This window comes from Xiphias gladius, chromosome 3, assembly GCF_016859285.1.
Source record: "Xiphias gladius isolate SHS-SW01 ecotype Sanya breed wild chromosome 3, ASM1685928v1, whole genome shotgun sequence".
Taxonomy (NCBI): Eukaryota; Metazoa; Chordata; class Actinopteri; order Istiophoriformes; family Xiphiidae; genus Xiphias; species Xiphias gladius.
In genome coordinates, this window is record NC_053402.1 from 2806240 (window position 1) to 2827971 (window position 21732).

Consider the following 21732-nt stretch of genomic DNA (forward strand, 5'->3'; position numbering starts at 1 on the left):
TCCAAAGAAAACACATTGAAAGAAATCCATGGAGAAGGGAGGAGAAAAAAAGCAACTTCTAAAAAATGAACCCAGAGTTAGTGTACAGTCTGGTTTTATCCATAAAGTGAAGTGGAAACCAAAGCCTATAAACAACTTTGGTCTCCTCTAAAAAAAAAAAAAAAAAAACAGCAACAGAGCAATCTTAACGTGGGATATTTGATTTTTTTTTTTACTAAAGTAGCTTTTAACGATAAACCAGGAGTTCTGGTGGCATAAATAAAGCCGATACACTGTAAACTACAAAGCCAAGCGGATTCTCCCTGGATAGCTTCTGCCAACGCAGAAAGCAGTTTTAAGATTGCATTTCAGTTAAAACCAGGGCCTGGGATTGTTGTGCTTGCAGGAGTCATGGACTCGGACCAGAACCATTTAGCTCTTCAGCCGTGCTCCCTTAACTGAGCTATTTGGATTCGCTCACACCTCCTGGCTAGTTAGATGAGATTTTCCTGACCGGCAGGTCCTTTTTATGAGATTTCATGGCGGCCGAGGCGTACCCGGTGTGCCAAATTTAAACAAATCTTCCGTTAATTGGTCGCCGCAGTAATTCAAGACCCGGAGCTACAGCCAGCCAATGTCATACTGAGCAAGAAAAAAGAAAACACCCCTAGTTATAATCAAGTGTAAAAAAGCGGGGGAGTGTGGGTGAGGGCATGGGGGAAAAGACAGGCAGAGGAGGAGAGCAAGGCAATGGAAACAGAGCGGGAACAGAAAGAGGAGGAGAACCATAAGAGGAGTCTGTGGTGTGATCTCTTCCTTCTCTCCTTCTTCTTCCTAGTTCCGGTGCATCATCGGTCCATCGACCGTCATTTTTCCCCACCGTCTTCCCACCGCGGAGGAAAACATGATTTATCGCGGGCACCACCATAAACAACAGCACTCCCTCACAAACACACAATGGCAGCCCCGGCCGCACGCTGACACCCAGCCTCACTATAAATCAAGAGAAGCAGCTAGCTGGGGGGGGAAAAAAAGAAGAGAGAGAGAGGGTAAGAGAGAGGGAGGGAGAGGGATAGACAGAGTCAGGCAGATATAGAGAGATGTAGAGGCAGACAGGAGGTGATGGGAGAAAGATGGAGAAGAATATCCAAGTGCTTCTTAAACTATAAACAGCCACCGGCTAACATTGCATTGCTCCGGCTCTCTCTCTCTCTCTCGCTCTCTCTCTCTCTCTCTCTCTGGTTTGCAGGCTGCTCGGCTGCACCGCTTAAACAATGGCTGATGATGATGGGTGGGGGGGTCATGTGTAAACAACACTACAGCAACATGCACGATGAGAAAACACGGCGAAAGATGGGTATTTTTTGGGCATATTTACCACGATGTTAAAATAGCCTATGATTCACTGAGAGGGATGCGGGCGAAGGCGGCGCAGCGGCGAAGATGAGGAAGAAGATGTGTGGTTTCCCCCCATGCAGTCCCCTTCCTTCCGCAATACTCACAGTGTCCACAACGACCCGCAAGACGCACACCCGTCCAAATTTGTTTTATTGCAGCCTCCTTCTCTTTTCTCTTCCCCTCTCTCTCTCTGTTGGCGTTTCTCAGTGTCTCCTCTTCTCCCCCTCTCTCCCTCTCTCTCTTTTTTTCTCTCTCTCTCTCTCTCCCCCCTCTCCGCTGCTATAGGGGGGCTTGTATTTTTTTTTTTTTTTTTTTTGAAAGGACAGTTGAATTTTCCGCGTCAGACACACACACACATTGGAGGAGCACCGTGCCTCACCGTTATGTTCCTGACGAACACATATCTATTCTTTAACCTCTGCAATAATTATTTAATGAATCACGTGATGTGCTGGTCGGGGCGGGGGGTGTGGGGTGCCTGTGAGCCTTTCACTTTGTGGAACGAACCCGGACCAGTGCATGCAAGCAGGAGTGCTGTGTGATGCAGGACTCTGTTAGAGTTTAAAAACAATAAAATGAACATAAAAACAGTCAGAGAGAACTTCTGTTCACCTTTCAGCCTTCTCATCGGGGGGCAATGTGCGATGTGTGTTAATATGTGCGCTATACACTGTAAGGTAAATCAGGGGTAGGTCTATAACTGACACAGAGAGTGAGAGAGAGAGAGAGAGAGAACGATAAAAGATGATTGTCACCAACTATGCTCTTTTTAAAAATGAGTGCATGCCTCAGACGCGTTCTCCGTTATTCTTCACTGTCATCTCTTTCTCAGTTCGCCGTTACTCGGCAGAACAAGGGGAATTCCTTACACTGTCCCGTCTTGTATTTCAACGGATCTATTTCCAGCAGTAGGAAATATTCAGTGGTGACTGTGCCTCACAGCTGAGTTTATTTCTCCTATTCGGAGTCATGTAAGCGCGTCCCGTAGCTAAACTAAATATTTAACTGCCGCACAGACTCAAGCCAACTGTGGTAGTGGAAATGAATCAAGCCAGATTGTTCGATAATGATAATTCATGTTCGACATCGAAATAAAACAGACTGGGCCAGACTTTTTCCCCACATTTGTGTGATAATATGAATCAGAATCTAATATTTTATTTGGACTAAATTGTCCAAACGCGCACTTTTTTTTTTTTTCCCCCAATGAGCAAGTTTTTCTGGTGGGATGGCTAGCACAGAAAATGTAATTCATTTAGAAGAAGGCGCTATTTGTATAGAAGGGAGAGCTACGGACAGACAGGTAACACGAGAGAAGAGAGCTGTTAGAAAAAGAGATGGGAGACGAACGGAGAGGGAGAGAGTAAAAGAGATAGAGAGACATTAGGGAGGCACAAAGAAGACGGGGAGAGAGTGTGAGAGACAGACGAAGAAACAAGGGAGAGACGCAACCCCCGGCGCGAGGCCGTGCAGGGCAGCAACAATAAAACGTCGCGACCCTTTTAGCGCTCGGTCTCCCGAGCTCCAGAGCTCGAGCCGCCTCTAGCAGAACAATGGAGCTGGAGATTCCGAGAAAAAGAAAGTGTTGAGGCTAGGAGGCTGTATCAAGGCTACCTTAGCCGCCGAGCAGCTAACAAGAAAAACTTCAAGGTCACACAGTGGGCCGCAGCAGCCTCAAGACACGCGGCTTCCCCTCACAGGAACCGAGGGGTTTCAAAGACTTTTTCAAAATCGCCGTGTATCTGCAACAACACCACCTGCCCTCAGGTACAGATGCTGAAAATACAAAAGCGGCTCTTTTACTCAGTTGAGAGCTATAGTCTTCGTGGGTGTCCATTTAAACTAAGCCCCCTTTGTTTTATATTTTATTCAGCCAATTTGAAACAACCGCGCTGCCGGAGAAATTATTTCACATCAAATGCAATGAGACGGAACTACTTGGTGGACAGATCCGAGCAGAGACGCAATTGGCCACTTTGGAGTTGATTGCTTCTAAAAGTAAAATCTCCTACATGACAAAGGCAAATAATAATTATAAAGAAGGAACCAAATGTAGTTTTAAACGTACTATCAGTGAAACAGTTCGGTGGTCATTTATTTATTGCTTGTTTCTGATGCGCTGAACGTGCGCAGATAGTCCTTTCAACTTGCATTCCGAACACCACGGCGGTTCCCTGAGATTTTACCCACAACAAGATTGAAATCAAACATTTGCGGTGCTGATGACGGCGTCTGTAATGACGGCCATAAATTACGGCAATCACAGTGTGAAACAACAGCCAAGATAAGTCGCAGCAGAGACCTGGGCCGGCCTGACAACAGCAATAAGAATCAGCTCTGTAAACTTGGCACAGCCGCATACAAAGCTATTACACACACACAATCTTTTCAACGGCCTAAACATCGGAACTATGCTGGGCGGGGGTTGTGGAATCAACCAGAAAGAAATGCTTGCAACTACAGGGTGTTACGCTGTAGCTTAGCCGTAATAGTAATGCGTTCAGCGGTGGTAGACAACCGCCATAGCCTCATCTGTGGAGAAAACAGAAGGAAGACAGGGATTTCTTTGTGAGATGCCGGACTTGGCCACTTTCTAGCAGTTGTTCTCATGTTAAGATTTTAATATCATGAAAACAAACGGACACACATTTTTAAAAAAGTATTTGTAACCTACTGATAATTCACATGTGACACTATGGGTGATGTGGTACTAAAGGGTGATTTTAACATTTATTAGCTAGGTGCAGAATAATGCTAAAAGCCAATAGGCTAATTGAAGTGATGTTGGAGTTCTTTGCGATCTCGGGGGTCTCTTGGTCCATGATGGATTAAGACAGGTAAATTCTTGCTCCTCGTTAATGATTAACTAGGCTTTGAATAAAAAGAGAGAAACTGAAAATGTCTCTTTGTTAAGATTTAGAATAGCCGTAAAATTAAAGTGTCCAAGGCGTGATTTAGTGGTTACATATTACATCACTAGAGAAAATTGTATTGTTATTATTATTATTATTATTATTATTGCTGTTGTTAAGGCTATAGACTGATCTGAGGAAAAGAAGAGATAGTCAGAGAGAGATTGATTTACCAAGCCCCGACATCTCGCCTTTTACTGCAGCTCGTAAATCTGTTAAAGACAGCAGCACGCGCACAACCGTTTTTTGAAATATATTCCTCTCTTGCGCGAGACGTGAGGTCTTTCCCCCGTTATGGAGCCGCACCAGAGACATCCCCGGCCTCTCACGAGTAAATGTTAAGGACCAATCAAAATCAATAACCAATAACATTTGCGCAATTAAACATGTTTTTGAATGCATCTGTAAGGATGGGCGCGCTACTTAGCCTCCGTTTTATTATTATCATGAAAATGCCAGGATCCATAATTGATACTCGAGTCATATTTGAAACCCGTCCGTCTGCAGTTTAAATAGGAAATACAGCACATTTTAATTGGCTGTTGTTACTGTTCTGTTGTCAGACATGTCAGGACATTGATTCTGTCATGTCTGACTTCTGAGCAATGTTAAAACTGTCTCGCTATTGATAACCATATAAAGGGTGAGGGAGAGAGCGTGCTGAGTTACAGTATAGATCAATTACACTTCATATGTTTTACATTTTTCCATGCACACTCCTTATGCTGGTCTTTGAATTGGGTGATTTAATGTTCAAACCCTAGATTTTCACACAACGATATAACACGATGAACAACCCTCTAGATAGTTTCAAACACGTTTTGGCCAAGTACTTTTGAATGCGCTGGTTTAATATCAATGGGTATGCACTTCTGGGTTGCTGTTGATATAAACTGTAAAATCAATTGACATGTGATCTTTAATACAGGCTATAAAGCACTAGTGGGTGCATGCTAAAATAAAAAGATTTTGCAACAACTTCTGCATTTGCAACCACCTTTAACATGCTCAGTGATGTCCATTTTGCATAGGCTATAGAGAATAATGAATATACACCATTCAGCCGCAACGTTAAAACCGGTAGCTGGTTTTAACGTTGTAGCCGATCGGTGCGTCACAAGATGAGCATAACTAATAAGTAGTAAATTTATATATAATCTGTAGTGAATCTCGCATTTTCTTTTTTTAATATTATTATTTCTTGGAGGCTTATCATCAATTGAAAATATCCCGGGGGAAGTTCATTGTTTCCTCGTGAGTGCAGTGTTTTTGGCTTTTCCTGGTTCCTCTACTGTATATAAATATTTAGAACATATATATACATATAGATGTACATATTCAGCTTTTTTTCTTGATCCTTTATTTTCTAAATATAAAATATTTTCATGATATAACCTATAGTAAAAATCTCTTATAATAAACTGTAAACACATGTAAGAGGCTAAATTTGCCAAATCTGAATTCAGATCTTTGTGTCTCAAATTTGCTGTCCACAGGATGTTATTATAGTCTATAGCAGCCAGCACGTCTTTGTCATTACGATATTGATAAGTAAAAGGTAACGAGGGGCAGTGGGGCTGTTTAATATTGTAGTATCAATATGCTCGTGCAGGCCTAATGCCCCACCATTAGTCATACAGGCCACGGAAGCCTATTTATCACTCCCATCTAACAGATATGAGCGCTGCTGTAACAAACAACTGTAGGATCATCACACAGTAGGATTTGCTTGTCTCCATTCACTATATGCAGCAGCATCACCCTGCAATAAAGGCAACTTACAAAAGGCTTACAAATACACATATATATGATTTATTAATCAGGAAAGTATATATATTATTATTTAATCAGTGATAAGACATCACAATGTTTCAATATACAAAGCATTTGGGTTGTGATCCTTCTGCAGGTTGGACGTAAAATAAGAAGAAAGGAACAAATAGACTAATTTAAAAAGGGTGCGCTTTTTCCAATAAGGAATCAAACTAGCAGTTAAAACGGTCAGCAAGCCATTCATGGTTTGAGCTCAGATGCTGTGGCATCTTTTCTTAGGAAAAAGTGAATCAAAGAGGCCACTACACTTCCCTGTTACTAATAAAAGAATAAGCAGTGCTGACAAAAGATAACGGGATACACACCAAGGGATTTACAGTTTGGGTTTTCAAAGTGGACACTGATGTGATCATATCTAAACTAGCTATTAATAAGTTAATTATTTACATAGCTACTTGATCATTTAAATTATATATTGACTAACGTTACACTACAGAGCACAGCCACCCCACCTTATTGTACTACAACAGCCTGGCTTATAAAAAGGAATTGTGTATGCGAGTGTGGCAGCTTGGTAACCATTATTTGGCTCTCTCTTTTTAATTTTTAATACATATCTACTTTTAGATGGCTCACACGCGCTCTCTCGTTCTCTCTCTCTCTCTCTCTCTCTCTCTCTCACACACACACACACACACACACACACACACACACACAGAAACACACTCACACGCAGACGGTGGAGTAGTAAAAGCCTGGCAGCCATATATCTCTGGTGACGACCTCCTCCTGCAGCCTGCGCGCCTGCACTGTGACCTCCTCGGCTCCTCTCGCTCTCCAAAATAATAAATTTCTCGGGCAAAGCGGCTGCAACAAGCGCGAGGAAAGAAAAAAAAAAACACGCGGGCGATTTGTCTGGCAATTAGCAAACCACCGCGAGGCTCCCAGAGTGAGAGAGAGAGGGAGAGAGAGAAGTTGGTGTAACTATTGTTTTTTTGGTTAAGTGTGTGTGTGTGTAGCAGCCTATGGTAATCATTGAACCAGTAAACATGTGCACACACACAGATGAGACATATTGGATGCCTGTATGTTACAGTGCATGCCTATGTGTATGCCCGCCCGCCTGCCTGATGTGTGTGTGTGTGTGTGTTTTGATCCCCGAAAGCCTGCAGTTTCCTGTGTAAAGCTGCTGTTGAAACATCAGCTCCATCAGCTGGTTCAAACCCTCCAAACATCTCAGTGACAGCAAACTTGAAAGCAGAAAGCAGCTTATCTGTAAACTACAGGTCAGAGTAAAAGCTGGCTCACATCTGCCTGCTGGCCAGACCCCTGTTGTTTCATGCTTTTACTTCACAGTTACTTAACTGCTAATCCCACTGAGATTACAGAAACAAATCGCCTTATACATTGAGAGAAGCATCAGGACAAGTCATAAAGCAGCAGAAAAAAAAAGGCCCATGTCAACATACAGGGGCAGAAACAGACTTAAAATCACTAACAGTAATGGTTGTTTTCACTAACTAAGAGCTCAGTGGGTTTTTATGCAGCAGCAGAGCAGCAGGAGTTTTAATTTAACAAGCGTGTTTTTAATGAACCTGCGTGAGCTCAAGACAGAAATTAGATTTACTCCATTCAAGGTTTCAGGCTGAGAAACTTTACAAACTCCTACATTGCATATCTGTATAAATCAATTGAGTAAAGCTATGGCATTAATACATATAGGGTTAACCTTTCATCTCCCTTGGTATGCTATAAATTTAGAATATCAGCATTTCACACCAAAATCCATTGCATATACAGTCTCTAAAATAGACATTTTCTGCCATGTGGTTTTCTTTTTATTGTTTTGCTTTGAAACTTCACCATGTCGTTCTTTCTTATTGCTGCATTGAAAACTATTGCAAAGCATGAAATATATGGAATTTTACTGCAAATAAAATAAATATTTTTAAAGTGGTCTGCTCAAACAAAACAAAAAAAACCAATGCAGTGTGCGTATTAGGTCACCATAATGCTCGCATGCTTGTTGGTCCTCATACACCTACTAGTAGAATACAAGATACAAACAACAAGGCGACCAGCTGATCCCTACTTAAATCTACTGCACCACTAGCTGTCAGAAACTCCACGGGGCAGCTCTAACCAAGTGAACCACACCCCAACTTCAATCCAAAAGTCTTCACAGTGCAAGAGTTATTTTTTGAAAGTGCATTATCACAGTTATATTACCAATGTGTTAGGTTGTGTGGACCATCCTAAAAACCATCATGAGAATGTGTTGGGATTATCTATAGTTTTGGGGTAAAAATTGCTCTTTCTTTTGCTCTTTAGCCTGCAAGAAGCTGTTTTCCAACATCTGTTTCAGTTCAATTCAATACTTAACAGAAAAAGATAGAAAGTATAAAATAAATACAATAAAAAATGCATAATCGATTCAAACTTTACTAAAATAGAGAAAAGTAGATCCAAAAGTAACTGGATCTCACCTTTGTTTGGTTCCAATTCTTGACAATCTCAGATGAATAGTTACTCAATCTACCATCTGGGTTGAGTTGGCTATAAAACTTGCAGTTTCTCCAACAAGTCTTCTAACTTGAGCAACCATATAAGTGGTTGTCACTACCCTCAGATACCACCCATAGGATTGTTTCTTGAAATAACAAACCTATGGTGGCAGGCGTGGGTAAACACACAGTTAAGTGTATGGTCACGGTTTGGTTTGGTTTACACACAAAGACTACTTGGTTTGGTTTAGGGAAATATTGTGATTTGGGTTAAAGTAAGAAGCCTACTTCCTTAAGATTGGAGGACCTTCATTTTCATGGTTAAAAGAATAAACACGCACTTAAGGTTGTGGGACAGTCATGGTTAAAATAAACAAGGTTGATTATTGGTTTCAAACAGAGACAAAGAGCAGTCTGCCATGTCAAAGTTCTGTATTTTGTTGCCCCATCCATCCATCCATCCCTGTATCTTCCTCCTAGAAACTAACATGTAATCTAAAGAAAAACATCCCATTGAGAGTGATACAGATCTGTGTTGGGGGTATCTTTTAAAACAACACTGGCACATGACCAGGCCATACAGTGTGTATGTGCAAAGTTTAAATTTGAAACAATCTATCTACTCCACATTTGGACCTGCTGTGGTAAAATTGCAATTGCACACATATCTGAGGCAGCAGTTCCTTCTCCTTTACAGGTGAACTCTTCATTTGGCAAATTATACAAAAGTGTAGAAGCACTGGGGGCACCTAGTCAAGTTTTCTCAAGATGCTAGATGGAAAACTGAAGTATGTTATAATGAAATGTGATATGTCAAATGTCATCATAGGGGTCATAGGTTAAGAAGATGGTCAGGTAAACAAAAGGCAACTGGGGTGATTCCAAGAACAGCCAGGTGTCCCATTGAAGAGACATTAAAGCAACACTGAACCACATCCTGCTTGCACTAGTTGAGAACAGCACTTCACGGTCTGGAAATTATATATTTCACAAGTAGACTGAAGCTTTAGATGCCACCATAAGAGCACATGATGCATATGGTGCGCATTTTTATGAGTTATGGGTAATTGTTAAAGTAATTTAAATCCTCTTTTAAGCACATTTTCCCCATTATTCAGTCTGGTATGTTTAGATGCTGACTGAAAGGAAAACAAAGTTATTTGGAGCTTAACAGAGCCTCGCTGCTCAACAAGAAAATGTAAACAAGGACTCATCAGTGGGTCTTGCAAGGCGCAAGAGATTGCATCAGTAATACTACTAATGTTTTATGAGACCTTGGTCAAATTTAAAATAGAAAATGAAGGGGCCTACAATACGCTGTGTGGGAAACATTTTATGGCAATGAGGGCAAAGTGGAACAAAACTGATCAACAAAATGTTGCCCATATGCCACTGTTCCTTTGATTAATCAGTACTCCCCAACACACACACCTCACCTCCCAGCTGAAGGTCAGATTACCAGGCTGGAAAATGACCAGCAGCCACCAGCCCAACACTAGTAAATAGTGGTGGCTGCATCTTACAGAATTGCACACTTTTCCAGTAAATCTATCAGCATTCTATTCAATCTTATTTTGTTCATAGGCTACTATGACTCATCTTCTTAAAATGAGTGCCATGTTCTGAATGTGACCAAATATAAACTAGTGTATATCCTCCTGAATAGAGTGTGGTGACATGGCTGGAACAGGCCTGGAAGTTACTTTTTAGCAAGCCAATCAGGAGGTGCAGACTCTGTTTACAGTACGGTCCCAGTCTGTACAAATACTGTCCAGCATCAGGCTGCTCTCTCCCTTCAGCTTAACAGGCCTGTCTGACCCTTTGGTACCAAATCATACAGGTAGCATGTCTCGCAGCCCCTTGTATTAGAGTGCTCAGAGCTTTCGATTGAGACAGAAGACCAAATTTGAAAAGCTCTGCTCTTAAATACCATAACTTGAGAAAACTAAGACATCTACTCTGTCCAAAAATTACAGAGGAGTATCCCAGTGGTATGGGCAAATTGTAATTATGTTAAGCAGCAAAAACACATTTAGAGGCTCATAGGTTTGTTAACTTTTTTTACGTTCCAGCCAGTCTCATTATCATAACCCCATTTAAGTAACAGTCAGCAGTGGCCTGTAGCTGACCCCTGCCCAGGTGGTTGGCTTGTCTGTCTGCCTCTCTGGTTGTGGGAGCAGAGATATCACCACCGTGCCCCTGCTTTACAGTGCCCTGAACTCGGGTTGTTATGACTAAGTGGCCCGGGGGCTCCGCGGGTCTGGGAATGTCCGAGGGAGCGGAGGGTCCACCAGCCTTACGAGGTCAAGGGGGACCAGGAGTGGTGGGGGTAGGAATGGTGTGGAGTGGGCGGGGGTCAGCCTCTGGCTTCAGAGCCAGTGGACCTCATCGGTCAGAAAAACCTGTCCCCTGGTTGAACCCTCTGTGGCCGCAGCTTGGCCATTCCGCTGCTCCTGCACGACCATCGATTTTTCCTCCTCCACCTCTCCCTCTCAGCCTTCCCTTCGATACCTGCCGCTTATGTTTCTACCATTTTTTCCTCTCACTTCTCCACGCATCGCATCATGTCATGGCCTGCGTCCACATGAGAGGCCGGAGCCCCTCCGCCAGAACCACTGCTATTTTATCTTTCATTCAGGGCAAATTGATTTCTGTAGGGGTCAAACAGGAGTGAGTGCGCTTCCTGAGGCCGCTACTGCTCGGCTCAGCAGATACAGGAGGCCTGAGCGCACTCGGCGACCTGCAATCGTTTGCAGTTCATTTGGAAAGCCTTGCAGATCGTTTGTTTTCGAACTAAATTGTTTTGGAGCACAATCGAGAGAGTATCCATTACCCAGCGCTCTCCCAGTTCTTTTAATTTTTCTTTTTCACCCCCCCTCAATTGAGCGCAGTATTACTCATATTCCCACCGCAGTCTATGTAGCTTGTTTGCACCTGGCCAACAAAACACACACACACACACACACACACACACACACACACACACACACACACACACACACACACACACACACACACACACACACACTTGGAACAGTATCTCATTAAAAACTATAGGCTTAAATCACGGCAACACTTTATGACCACAGAAACAAAGCCAAGACAAAATGCATAATGAGCTCCGGGTGAACCAGGAATTATTCACGTGGGCATTTCTGTGATATATTAGATAGAACATATCCGAGTTTTCCTAAAGTCGTAAATATAAAGTAAAAGCTGAATCCGAAAAACACAAAAAATGAACCGTCCCATTGTAACTCCTCTAAAACCCGTACGTAAAAGACACATAGTAACACATTTTACACTCAGGAACAGATGCTCAAGGAGCGGCAGGCCTCATGAGTGACAGACACAGAAGTGACACCGCCGCAGCAAAGGGGGACGGAAACATTTGCAAAAACTCATGAGAAAACAGAAAAAAGCACAACAAAAGCCAGTCATCTGTAGCTGTATACACTGCATAAGAACACATACGGAAACACACGCTCACACACTTTACAACACAAACACGCAACTCCAAAGGTCCCTGTGCTAAAATGAGAGCCCCCACGGCCATAAATGGCCCCTTCGCCTGACCCCGCCAAATGCGCACGGGGGCAATAAAACCATAAAACCTGGCTCGCTGGCGTTTGCCTTTCCTAGACGGAAGAGCAGGAGAGGCAAAGACAGAAAAGGGGAGAGAAAATTAAATTCCCAGGGCTCTTACCTTAGACGCCACCACATTCAGCGACTTCTGGGCCATCTTCTTTTGCGCCGTGAGGACTCTCTGACTGTTTGTTGGAGTTTCTTTGGAGGGATTTTCTTCTCTCCGGTGAAAGAGAGAAAAAGTTTTTTCTTTAATGGTAGGATACTTGTGGGGTGTAAAAAATAGCTTTCTGGTGCGTGGGAAGGGGAGGTGTATGCATGAGTGTTTATGTGTGTGTGTGTGTGTGTGTGTGTGTGTGTGTGTGTGTGTGTTTGCGCGCGCGGGAGGGAGGAGGGGGGTGTCTTCCAAGACGTCTTCTTTTTCTTCTTCTCTGCCTGTCTCTCTGTTCCTTGCCTTCTGTATCTCCTGGCAGAAGGGGTCTTGTGTGTGGCTGTCAGATGACAATAGAGAAGAAGAAGAAGACGGAGAATAAGTGTTAAAAGAAGAACACGTGATTAATGATTTTCCTAGTATAATTCTCGCATTTTTCTTGAGGTGCCGTCCCCTCTGCCCTGTCCAGAAAATAATGGCTGTGAACTTTTTCAGTGGGGTGGGGGGTGAAGAGTGGGGGTGGCCATTCTTACAAAAATCTGCTCCCATTCACAGAAACAGCAGAAGGCCCCAGCTGATAAAGGTGGATAAAAAAGAATTAGGATTCCTTGGTGGATTTTATTGTACGCGGTGTCACCCCGCACGCAAATTCATCTATTTCAGCTCGGACTGCAAGTGCTCAAGGGGCTTTAGGGGTTATTGTGGAGGCACATATGTGAGTGCATGTGTGTGAATATTGGGGAGGGGACGTCTGTTTAGATGCTCAATATATAGGTCATTTGGTGTGTAGCGAAGATTACAGCATTCTGAAACAAATATCGTCTTATGTGAGGAGAGATGCACCGCCTGCGGGGTTTGTGTATGTGTGTGTGTTTGGAAGATCTCGTATTAAACCTTATTGCGTTCACCATAGAAGAATATATATATATATATATATATATATATATATATGTGTGTGTGTGTGTGTGTGTGTGTATGCATGTATGTATACATGTGGGTCGTTTTCATCAACTGGAGCTTAACGCTCAGTCTGGAAAAGCGTTAAACCTTCGTAAAAACGCGCTGCAATCACATTCGAAGAGAGTGGTTAAGAAGAAGATTAAGAATATCGGAGTTTTTTTAGTCTTAATGTAATGAAACGGTGAAGTGTGCGGAAATGCAGGTTTACAAGCTTTTACGCCAGTCACCATTGGTAAGGCCTTATGTATTTTGGCGCACTGTGTGTGTTTGAGCACATCTAGGTATACAGTTTGATAGGACGGTGGTTTTTGCTGGAGGAGCCTTTCATAAATAGGAAGAAAACAGATAAATGGGCAGAGGGAGTCTCCGCGGCAAGAAGCCCGGGGAGAAATCAACCAACAAGTAATAGGGAATCTTCTCTGGGCCGAGAAATACGAACGGACCAATTTGGGGGGCACAGTTTTTTTTGTTTAAAGTTCATCGAGAGAAATGCTATTTTCTCGTTCTCCCCCCTCTTGCTCTATATTTTTCGATACCTGCTCTAAGAAAAGAAAATGAAAATTAATACGGGAGCCGCGCCTTACAAAAGAAGCCATTCGTCTTGTTGATTATCTATTTGGTTGTCAGGGTTTGAGCTATGGCGCCAGCCTGCTCCCTTTTTGTAATATATAAAAAATAAAACACACATGCGCGCACAGCACCGGTCTTGAAAACAACTATAGGAAAAAAAACATTGAGCAAAAATTACACTCATTAAAGCTTTAAAAGATCACGAACCGAAATGCTATTTCATTTTTTTTTTTTTAACTTCTGAACCAGAAGAGGAAGGGAGGGGGTTGTCCCATACTCTTTGTCGGCCTGGTGCATGTGAGTCTGAGCAGCCGTTAAATTAACGGGAGAACGGGAGTGAAACGGAGGGACGTTCTGTGATTTAAAACGAGATTACAGGACGTAATGTACCAAGATCACTCAAGGCCAGGACAGATTAATCATCGAAGGCGCCTGATTCCTCAAGTCAGGTCGCTGTGCGTTTGTAGGCAAAACCAACACTGAAATTAAATGAAATTATTTATTGTGTGTGCATGTGGAAGAGTGTGTATCTAGACTTTAAATACATCCTTCGCCGTTAAACCTGGATGAGAGGACAGTGGAGGAAGTAGTGCTACTCTTTCAGACGTTCTGTGTAAAGCAAAATGGAAATTGGTCTTTTACTAAATGCTAAAATTGTTTGTGAAACAGAAGATATTTAAAACGTTGAAGCCTTAAACTGAAAAAAAAATCAAAATTTTGAGAGAAAAAATTGGAGAAGGGGAAAGAAAATGATACTTTTTCAGCCATTTATTCAAATTTCGATGGACTATTTACAAATAATAAGAAGGTAGACACTGGGTAGGCATAAGCACAGAAAAGAGAAACTTACATATTGGGGGAGGGAACACATGTTCAACAATACCATTTTCAGTTATCATACATAGCATATTATCATCATCAATAACGATAGAAACTGATCTTTGGAATGTAAAAAAATAACATCAATCAACGCTTGCAGAATAAAAAAAAAAAAGTGGCACAAAGAGAAAAAAACAGGAGGAGAGAAGAGAAAGAGGAGCAAAGAGAAAAAATGTGCGCGCATTTAATGTGCGGAGAAAAGATGGCACAACGAGGAAAAGATAGAAAAATGAATCAACACCAATCAGACATGCAATAAAAGGCTCCTTATTTTTTCTGAATGTCTCTGGCTAGAACAATTACTTATTATTAAATAACTTTTGTTTCACATACAAGAAATGAATAGCGCTTTTTGTATTGCAGGTAATAATAATTATTATAATAACTCGTCACACAATTTAAAAAATATAAAAGCTCCAAAAGCTGTCACTTCATTCAAGGAGTAGGAGAAAATAAGATTACAAAAAAAATAATATATATAAGTACAGCTGAGGTAATAGGTAGTACATTGTATAGTGCTGCGTTTATAATGTTTTCTTGAGCTATTTGTACCAGGATTTTTATTTGAATATTAGTGTCCTTTGTTTAGGCAGCTTTAGAAACCCTGTTTGGTAGCTATGTGGTGGGAAATGCCTTAGTTTTACTTTATTTCATTTGAATCACCCTGTCAGTGTGTTTCCCTGTATACAACATCACAAAATGAACAATCAACGGACCACATAGACGCTCGTCATTCTCACCAATGACAGCATATATCATTTTACAATCAACACTGAATTAAAAAAATAACTATAATTAAAATTTAAAAAGCTATAGTTTGTCATTCAACAAAACAGAAATATCAACAGTTATTATTAACGTAACAGCGAGACAGAAAACTGTCTGGTGTCATTTTGGATCATACCGGAGGTTATATTGGATGGTAGAGTACTATACGGTCGGACAGAGGGATATGAGCATATGTCGGTTTTATATATCTGTGTGTGGTGGAGTGTAAGAATACTTCTCTTCACGAAACGGGAGTTCAATTTATTAGACGTGCGTGTGTGAGTGTTTGAGTGGGGTGGGAGGGTGAGTGGTAGTGGGGGGTTTTTTTGGGTGGTGGTGGTGGTGGTGGTGGTGGTGGGGGGGGGGTTAATGGGCAGAGTCTCCGTTCACCCCTTTGCTTTGTACCCGCAGAGTAAACATGACAAATGGGGCCCGAGTTTGGCATGATTAAAGATGAAAACGAGGATCCATCTTCACCAGAAAGTCTCGGATAGAAAAAGAAGGAAAGAAACCAAACAGACTCGAGCACATTATGTTTAGCCTACTGTCCTATGCTCTCAAACAGAGAGGAGAGAGGGGATATAAAAAGACAGAAGTATAAAAGCAGAGAACGTGAGGCAGAAAGAGAATGGCGGGGATAAGAGCAAAGAAGCGACCGCATCATTTTTTCATTTCTGTTAGTCTCCTTCTTCGCCCGTTTTGTTCATTTAGTTTTTTATGAATGGGAAATCTCCCCCTCCACCCCTCCCACGTCATATTATAGCGTGTAACATCAGTACAGATCAGGGCCATACAGGCGGCAAAGACATCCATCCCTTCCTCCAGAGTAAAAGCGTTATTCCGGTCCAAAGTGCAGGTTCCGGTGGTTAGAAGCGTGGCTGCCGGTTCTGCTTTCAGTTTGGGAATCAGGTAGGAACACGGAGGACACACGTCATACAAAGAGCCAAAGTATCAGGCTATAGGGGTCCGGTAGTGCGATTCTGGGAACCGGTTAGGGCCTGGGAGTTTGTGTTGCTGTTGTTCGTCCCGGAGCGGACCTTGGTGTTGGGCAGCTTGTGGTCCTTCTTCCATTTCATCCTCCGGTTCTGGAACCAGATCTTGATCTGCCGCTCTGACAGGCACAGTGTGTGCGCAATCTCCACCCTGCGCCTGCGCGTCAGGTACCGGTTGTAGTGGAACTCCTTCTCGAGCTCCAGAACCTGCTGGCGCGTGTAGGCCGTCCGCGACCGCTTCGGCTCACCCCCTGTGTAGTTTGAACTCACTGTGGGAGAAAAATGGGAAGAAATGATCATCACAACAATAATCATTCAAGAAAAAAAAAATACAACAACAGCACCGAAATAAAGCATAATAATAATAATAACAATAATAATAATAAAAAGTAATAATAATCTAGTAGCTAAATACGCTGGCTGCACTACCTAGTAACGAGGGCTCATTAAAGAGGACATAACACAGTACTCTAGTGATAACTTCCAAAACTGAAAACAGCACATCAAGCCACAGGGAGTTAAAAATGTCAGGTCATTATGGATATGCAACGAAGAGAAAGAAATGATGGATGATTGGACCTACTGTGATAAAATACAAAATGACTGTAACCTTAGCTGACCCTTCAATGATTGCAGTGCTGTTACCCTACAACAAAGCTTTTTTTTTTTTTTTTATGCTTTTAAATGCAACTCTTACAGCTGAACACGTTTATTTCACAACGCGGTTTGTTCCCGAAACACTGCATTTTCAGTGAACATGTTGGGCCGGGCGATGGTGTGTATCCGCTGAGAACAGCCAGCCCGACGCCGGTGTCCAAATGTTGGGATTTGAGAGCAAATCGAGGCCACGGTTGCATCTAAAGATTGAAAAACCGTGCTGTCCTGACGCGTTTGCGCACATACGACAAGGACTGCCGGAAAATATAAAAACATGAAAACAGCAAGAACAGCGTCGAGCCGAGCAGATCGGAGCAGTTTCCTTGTCTTTTCAGTGGATTTATGCACAGATGCCACCGACCGAATGCAGGGATGATAGCATTGTCTGTCTTGTATAAACTGGCTCAGAATAAAGATGGTGGTGGTGGTGAGGGGGTGAGGTGTGTGTGTGTGTGTCTGTGTGTCGGGGGGGGGTGTGTGTGGGGGGGTGCAGTAGCTACACGACGGCATTCAACAATAATGATTCAACACATCCCCGAAACTACAGAAGGACAGTAACAAAAAAACAGCTAATGTGAAGCTAATGTATCCAAAGACATGCCAGATACAATAACTTTGCAAAGAGAAATATGCATCAAAATGTTTTCTTACCGAGTAAACAGGCCGGTAGAGTGAATGCATTATGGTGACTTTGCAAAAATGGCATTTTGTCCTCGTGTTACCATGCGCTCCGATAATCCCAATACACAATAGGCAGCAAGTCTATTATAATGCATAATAATACAGAGAAGCCGTAATAGACTGGAGCTATTCGGTGTTACACTGGTGCTTTACGGCCGACTCCATAAACATGAATATTTCATCTGCCATAAAACTTTCCCTCCCCTGGAACAACGAGTGGGGAAGGAAGGTTCGACAGAGTAAAGTACACCGTTTATACAACCCGACCACTTAAAATCAAATTACCAAAGCATAAAATCTAACTTATGGGCTCGGCCTGAGTTGTCATAAGGCGAGGTATTAGAGCGGACGAGCCTGAGATCGGACTTCAAAAGGCACCTCAGCGCAGAGGTGTAATAAAAATTTATGGAGGGTGTAATTATATTGGCCCTGCAAACAGACGATCGTAAATCTTGACCCAAGGGCTACTCTTCTACTTCTAACAGAAAACAGGGAGGGGAAGCCATAGATTTTGACGGTGGACACCTAGCTGACTGCATGGGTTTCAACCGCAGGCACAAAGGCGCAGCGAGAGAGAGAGAGAGGGAGAGAGAGAAAGAAGTTTGCATGCAGCACTTACCGATGTTTACATGGACTTTCTTCATCCACGGGTAGACAACGGGGTCTTTACGAGTGCTCGCGGGGGAAGAAGTGCTTTGGCTGTGGGACGTTTGGCCGCAAGACGGAGGCGGAGGCGGGCTGGGTGTCACCGAGTCGCAGCGTTGACTCTGCTCCGGGACGGGGGTGGTCTGCAGTCCCGCCGTGGGGAGGACGTGACCCCGAGGGGACATCACCACCGAAGCGGGCTGCCCTGCGCGCTGGCACGGCGTGTAGGGCGGCTCGGCTCGCTGCTGTTGGTGGTTCTGGTGGTGTGGGTGGTGTTGATGGTGGTGGTAGAGGGAGTCCGGCTGAAAGGCAGCAGGCTCCTGCCTCTGAGAGCTGTAATAGTCCGGAGAGTGGCTGGGTAGATAGTCGCTCTGTGAGTATTCCTCGCACGGTGGAAACTTCGGGTCCACATAGTTGGAGTTGATCAAATAGGAGCTCATGGCCATTAATTTCAGTCTTTTTGTGGAATTGCACCTACTCGGAAAATATATAACTAAAATTTATATCTCATCCCTTTACTCTTCGGTTATTCCTGTTCCGTTGAACCCTCCTACTTTTCTGTCAAGTGAACAAAGTTAAGAAGCCACGTGACGGCAGCCGGCCAATGGCGAGCCTCCAGGACAAACCCCGGATAAGGAAATGGGATTAAGCATACACAGAACCCCCGCACGCGCATTATCATATGGCCTCAGTTTGTGGGTATTTCGTCTTACAATAACCCCCCTCCGCCCCCCTTCTCTCTCCATATGCACCCTTCTCCCTATATATCCTATTTCTCCACCACATGTCGGCACGCACGCCGTCCGAAGCAGGAAGAGAATCACAACAATAACAAAGCGCGTCCACACGCTGAAAATAGGCTACATTCCGCTCCAGCTGAGGCTGTGCATGGACGTGGGCTACACGAGCTACAGAGAAGTCTACAGTACAGATGAAGTCCTCCCTTATTTCCTCCTATTAGGCGTCTGGCTGGAACTTCAAATAGAACACACAAGGGAAACAGAAAAAGAAACAGCAGAACGAAAGCGCTGGGGGGGGGGGGGGGGGGGTTAAAGTGGCGTCTGCACCACCTCCTGTGTATATATTGGGTGTGTGTAGGGACATGCTTGCCAAAGTTTTTTTTCTTTCTTTCTTTTTTTTCCTTTTCTTTTTAAATCCCTAATAACGGGGAGTGGGAGAGTGGCCTGACTCCGGCGCCACCCAGCAGCAGCAGCACCGTGTCAGAGATAAATCTGGCTTGTTTAGGATCGATAGAAAATTCATCAACTAATTCAGGTTACACGGCCTCCTAAATCACTAGAAGACCTTTGCATTAAGAATGAGCGTCCAGCACCGTTCCCCTCCTTTTTTTTTTAAACCGCTTTGCATCAACAGGCGCCCATTCTACATTTAACTCCTCTTGCATAGTAATTCAGCCTCAGCCAGAATTGCCCATTGCCTTGCATGAATAAATAGGGTGTATTTTTCTCCACGTTCCGATATTAACATCACTAGCATAGCAAGTTCACATGTCCCATCCAGACCGTGCGTCTTCTTTTTGCCCTTGAGCTGTGCATTACTGAACCGAGATACACCGCTCTTTGTTTTTTCCTCCTATAGAGAATTCATCTCCCCGACCGTGACCCGCTCACACAAGCTGCCACAGACTTTCATAGCCTTGTTCTCCCATTTCCAATACTAACGCACTCCCCATGTAACCCACAGTCTCGCTCTCTGCCTGTCACATTCTTCCTTATATAAAACAGACACAAAACACCAGAACAAGGGCTTATAGGCGCACAAAAACTAGGCAACACACCGCATTATAATATTCATACTCTTTTCCCAACATTATCACATAACAAGCTGTAGAGTAAAATCCTTTTAATACCAGTAAATCTGCTTGGTGCGATTTCTGCTTGCGTTCAACAGCATAAAAGCAAGACCTGAAAACAAAAAAATATATTACAAAATACGCAACACTGCCGTGAATAGAATAGAATACATGCTTTTCCAATCAAAGGACGGCTGTTGTGCATTTTCTGTAATGTTATCACTGGGACTAAAGACACACAGGAAAGATGATGGAGATATCAAAGTCCTTTGTTTCGAGAAAATTGACCGTCTCTAAATCGACCCTCTTCACCACCAACACCACCCCCTCATCATTTTCAGCAAGCGGCCGAATCATTTTTCATTTTGCAGCAAGACTACTGCTACTACCAAAAGAAAAAAAAAATCACAACAACAACAAAAAAAAAAAACTCGAAGCTGCAGGCTTCAAGATGGAGCCTGCAGTTGGATTTTAAAAGTATGAGGCGGGTTGTTGATCGAAAAAAATGAAGGTGAAGGAGAATAGAACGATTCAAAATCAACATCACCTATTCACCAATAAAGTCCTGAAATAAATAAATTGGAATTTAAGGTGTTCATAAAGGAAATAAAAGAAACCAGGGAAAAGACACATTTTCCTTATACTTATTTCCCCTAATGTACAAACGAATTCAGATATAAACCGACGACTGATTAAATGCGTTACAACCCCATAGTAACAGCTACAGGCCTCTCCTCCCAGTGTCGGATCCGTCGTGTATAAATCCACTATATACTCCCCTAGAAGCGAATTTGTGATTGTTTCAATGATTTTTACACAAATCCGGATCTACAGGGTAGATATAGAAGACAGTGGCTCTCTGGGGCACACGTTTACACCGTCGATAGACTTGTATTGCTTTTATAAACTCCCTGTCGTAGCCACACCGTAATATTTGCATCCATTTGTACTGTCTCTGATCCCTGACCTCCTCATTCCTGGGGGGGGGGGGGGGACTGGGAAATTAAGTTCTAAAGCTCCAACACTTCCTGTAAGAAAAGGCGACGAAGCTAGATAACAAGACCGTAAAATAAAAGAAAGATGTCCATATTTTTTGTTTCACTTTAAAACTATAGAAATGGATGTAAATGGAGTGGAGAGATGGGAGGACAAGTGGGCTCGAAGCTCCACTGCAGGTCCATGTTTTAATGCAATACAGCCAAATAAATCTTGACTATTTTAAACGGCCAGTCATATATGATCTCAAACAATATTATTTAAATTCCGTATATTGTCAAATACTGTTATAACTATTGGATTGTTTTAAGAGGGCCCGTCAGGCCTGTCACAGTTTTATTCAAAATCAAAAATCAAAATACTCATACAGCTTTCCAACCACGTATTACACACACAAAAGTTGATTAGAGCTGTGGTTGTAATTATCCAGACAAAAAATAAATAAATAAATAAAATCTTGGCTGCTCCA

The 21732-nt window shown here is 42.8% G+C and overlaps 2 protein-coding genes across 2 annotated transcripts in view; both read right to left on the reverse strand.

Annotated features, from left to right (window-relative positions):
* The window catches only part of hoxb3a (homeobox B3a), a 43643-nt gene extending 31179 nt beyond the window's left edge, over positions 1-12464 (reverse strand). The window contains exon 1 of the mRNA XM_040124196.1: positions 12273-12464. The gene's annotated coding sequence lies outside the window, so the exon portion shown is untranslated. The remainder of the gene's footprint in view (positions 1-12272) is intronic.
* A 3411-nt stretch (positions 12465-15875) lies between these two features.
* Positions 15876-19121, reverse strand: hoxb4a (homeobox B4a). The gene is made up of 2 exons (XM_040124201.1): positions 18429-19121; positions 15876-16740 (listed from the first exon to the last, which is right to left on the reverse strand). Exons 1-2 carry the CDS (start codon positions 18898-18900, stop codon positions 16436-16438), a joined length of 777 nt encoding a protein of 258 aa, XP_039980135.1. The 5' UTR covers positions 18901-19121; the 3' UTR covers positions 15876-16435.
* Between the last annotated feature and the right edge of the window lie 2611 nt (positions 19122-21732).